Below are 3,351 nucleotides of genomic sequence, written 5' to 3' on the forward strand. Positions count from 1 at the left end.
GAATGCCTATCGTGTAGAGGAGCACCTCGATATCGAATGTGTTTTAAGGCTATATAGTAAAGAGGACCACCTTTCTGTCCTTACGAAGTACCTACTCCTACAGGCATCCGGCGACGAACTTCTTCTTAGATGACTGTAAGCATTGATACGCTACGTCGAGTGCGCGGAAAGCGCTGTAGGATGGCAGCTATGGTTCGGGGCGAGTTACACGGTGGTAATACTCGCTTACACGATCCGGCAGCTTCTTCGTACCTTTGCCACTACCGAGGGTTTAGGCGAAGATCTTTGACGCGGTATAACCCTTCGTGTAGAAAGTGTCGAGGAGGGAGTTCTGTGAGGCCATAGTTAGACGTCGGACTAAGGCCGTATTGCCGAAACCGTTAGTGGCGGCGTCTTTATCCGCTCCCTCTGTAGTAGCGGCGGCCGCCTTAGTGGCCTCTTCGAGATGAATCTCGCGGTACTTAATGCGCTATAAGTATTAAAGTTTCAACTCTATAACCTTCACCCGGGCAGGGGGGATTTCGGCGTATGAGATCTGGTAGGGTCCAACTTAGGTGAACGAACCCTAAGCGCGGGCGATCAGGCATAGGTAGAATATAGGTAGGATAATCGCGGCACCGACGCCGGCGTTGTTATAAGCACCCGAGCTCTCTGCCTGCCTAGCGAGATAGGCGAATCTCTCGGGGTTCAGGACTTTAAAGAACTTAGAAAAGTTGTCCGAGGACAACTTTTGCTCGACAGTTATGCCCTTAAAGGCATCTGTTATGTCACTTATCGACTGGACGTAATCATACGGATCGTCGTCGCTAGCGAGGTCGTCGTAATGGTCGAGGTCTATATCGGGTCTGACGATGACACTTAGAAGGCCCAAGAACTNAAGCAGTGTCCCGAAAACCCGAACACATTTACATCTCTCTCTCACGTTTAAGCATCTTCCCTTACTACGAGGGACCTAATACTCATCATAACAACAACTACTGCATTGTGCATAAATAATTATCGACTGATAACTACGACTACTGAAGGCTATAAACCACCCGGCAGAAAAACTCATCTACTTAAGGAGCAAGTGTACTTTCCGCCGACCAGGTGATTAACTCCATCCTTGCCTATTCGTAGTGAGGCCATATTGCCCCTTCAACTCTATTGCATATTGCCCCTTTAACTCTATTGCATATCCTCCCCTCTACATTAGCTCCTATTAAGGCTGGTATTTATCATTATTCTCACTTTCAGCCTGACCCTTCTTCTTCTGGGAACGGAGGCTTCTCTTCTTAGTGGTACCTAGGGTCGGCTTCTCCTTCTCCTTGCGCTGTCTCTTGGGGCCGGGGTCTGGGAGGGTCTTCTCCTTCTCTGCGCGCTTTCTCTTCTTAGGGATAGGAGCCTGCTAGGTGGGCTTATCTCCGACAACGTCCATTATGTCGACTTTAGCGTCCGCGATGTGCAGCTCTGGGACGAGCTCTTCGTCATCCTCCTAGGGGCCGATGGGTGGGGTGGAGCTAACGCCGTATTCTGACGTGTCTATGACAGACTGTTCGCCTACCGTCATACCAGGGGTTTGAGGAGAGGATTAAAGGAAAAGTTGTCGGTAGACAACTTTTTCGGCTTCGACGCCTGCTTAGCCGGGTGTAGGGGTGGATGGCGTGGAGACGGGCGAGGAGTCGGCCGCCTTTCTGGCGCTNAGGTTGACCCGGAATGGTACCTTCTTCTTGACGCTCGCGGTCGTGGCGATCGGAGTGCCGATGGTGCCGGCCTTGAGTGCGGCGAGCATAGAGTCCCTGTGAAGAAGGAGCAGTCTGAGGTCGGAGGCGGATAAGCCGGATGTCTCTGCGACGACCCTCATGGCCTCTGCCTTACTGGCCGACTTGCGGGCATTCGCGGCGGCGAGATCCTTNGTCCAGTTGGCCACACATTGCTCCTTCTGAGCCTTCTGGTTCTCGAATTGGCCGCCGGGTAGGAAATCTACCAGGTCGACGTTGAAGTTGTCCCAACTCAGGTGGTCGGCACGCGAGCCGATAAGCATTCTATATATACGGGCAGCCTTTTCGTGTATAACCTGGGATTTGTAGGATAGGTACTTGAGCTGCCAGTCCTTCTCCGGAATTTCCTCGTTACGCATTAGCTGTTTAACCTTATGCTGCTCGGCGACAAGGCGAGCGGCTCCGGTAATGATCGGGAGTTGCTTTGCCTCGGTCCTGGCTGCGATGACCTGGTCGAAGGTGTTGTGTGCAAGGAGGATGAGGATAAGTGCTTCCTCTTCCTGGCCGATGCGCAGGATTCTTGACATTGCCTGGAGTAGAGCGGCGGCAGAGGTCGGGAAGTCGATAATGATTATGCGAGACGCTACCTGGAAGTTGAAGGCTTGACCGGCGACGGGGATACTGCTGACNAGGACACGAATAGGATTCTTCTTGTCGGCGAACTTGGTCGCAGCATCCTNACGCTGCTTCGCGGTCTGGTGTGTAAGTGACTTGATGGAGACGAAAGGAATGCCCATCGTGTAGAGGAGCACCTCGATGTCGAATGTGTTTTGAGGCCACATNGTAAAGAGGACCACCTTTCTATCCTCACGAAGTACCCACTCCTACAGGCATCCGGCGACGAACTTCTTCTTAGATGACTGTGAGCATTGATACGCTACGTCGAGTGCGCGGAAAGCGCTGTAGGATGGCAGCCATGGTTCGGGGCGAGTTACACGGTGGTAATACTCGCTTACACGATCCGGCAGCTTCTTCGTGCCTTTGCCACTGCCGAGGGTTTAGGCGAAGATCTTTAACGCGGCATAACCCTTCGTGTGGAAAGTGTCGAGGAGGGAGTTCTGTGAGGCTATGGTTAGACGTCGGACTAAGGCCGTGTTACCGAAACCGTTAGTGGCGGCGTCTTTATCCGCTCCCTCTGCAGCAGCGGCGGCCGCCTTAGTAGCCTCTTCGAGATAAATCTCGCGGTACTTGATGCGCTGTGAGTATTGAAGTTTTAACTCCATAACCTTCACCCGGGTAGGGGGGATTTCGGCGCATAAGATCTGGTGGGGTCCAACTTAGGTGAACGAACCCTAAGCGCGGGCGATCAGGCATAGGTAGAATACAGGTAGGATGATCCCGGCACCGACGCCGGCGTTGTTATAAGCACCCGAGCTCTCTACCTACCTGGCGAGATAGGCGAATCTCTCGGGGTTCAGGACTTTAAAGAACTTAGAAAAGTTGTCCGAGGACAACTTTTGCTCGACAGTCATGCCCTTAAAGGCATCTGTTATGTCACTTATCGACTGGACGTAATTATGCGGATCGTCGTCGCTAGCGAGGTCGTCGTGATGGTCGAGGTCTATGTCGGGTCTGACGATAACACTTAGGA

At 52.5% G+C, this 3,351-nt stretch overlaps 1 protein-coding gene across 1 annotated transcript; it reads right to left on the reverse strand.

The window, feature by feature from the left end:
- Positions 1 to 1,201: 1,201 nt before the first annotated feature.
- Positions 1,202 to 2,287, reverse strand: AUEXF2481DRAFT_9690 (uncharacterized protein; the record flags this gene model as incomplete). Its single annotated transcript, XM_013483179.1, has 3 exons — positions 1,202 to 1,387; positions 1,703 to 1,864; positions 1,910 to 2,287. 3 exons carry the CDS (start codon positions 2,285 to 2,287, stop codon positions 1,202 to 1,204), a joined length of 726 nt encoding a protein of 241 aa, XP_013338633.1.
- Positions 2,288 to 3,351: the final 1,064 nt, after the last annotated feature.

This window comes from Aureobasidium subglaciale (assembly GCF_000721755.1).
Source record: "Aureobasidium subglaciale EXF-2481 unplaced genomic scaffold scaffold_60, whole genome shotgun sequence".
NCBI classification, from domain to species: Eukaryota; Fungi; Ascomycota; class Dothideomycetes; order Dothideales; family Saccotheciaceae; genus Aureobasidium; species Aureobasidium subglaciale.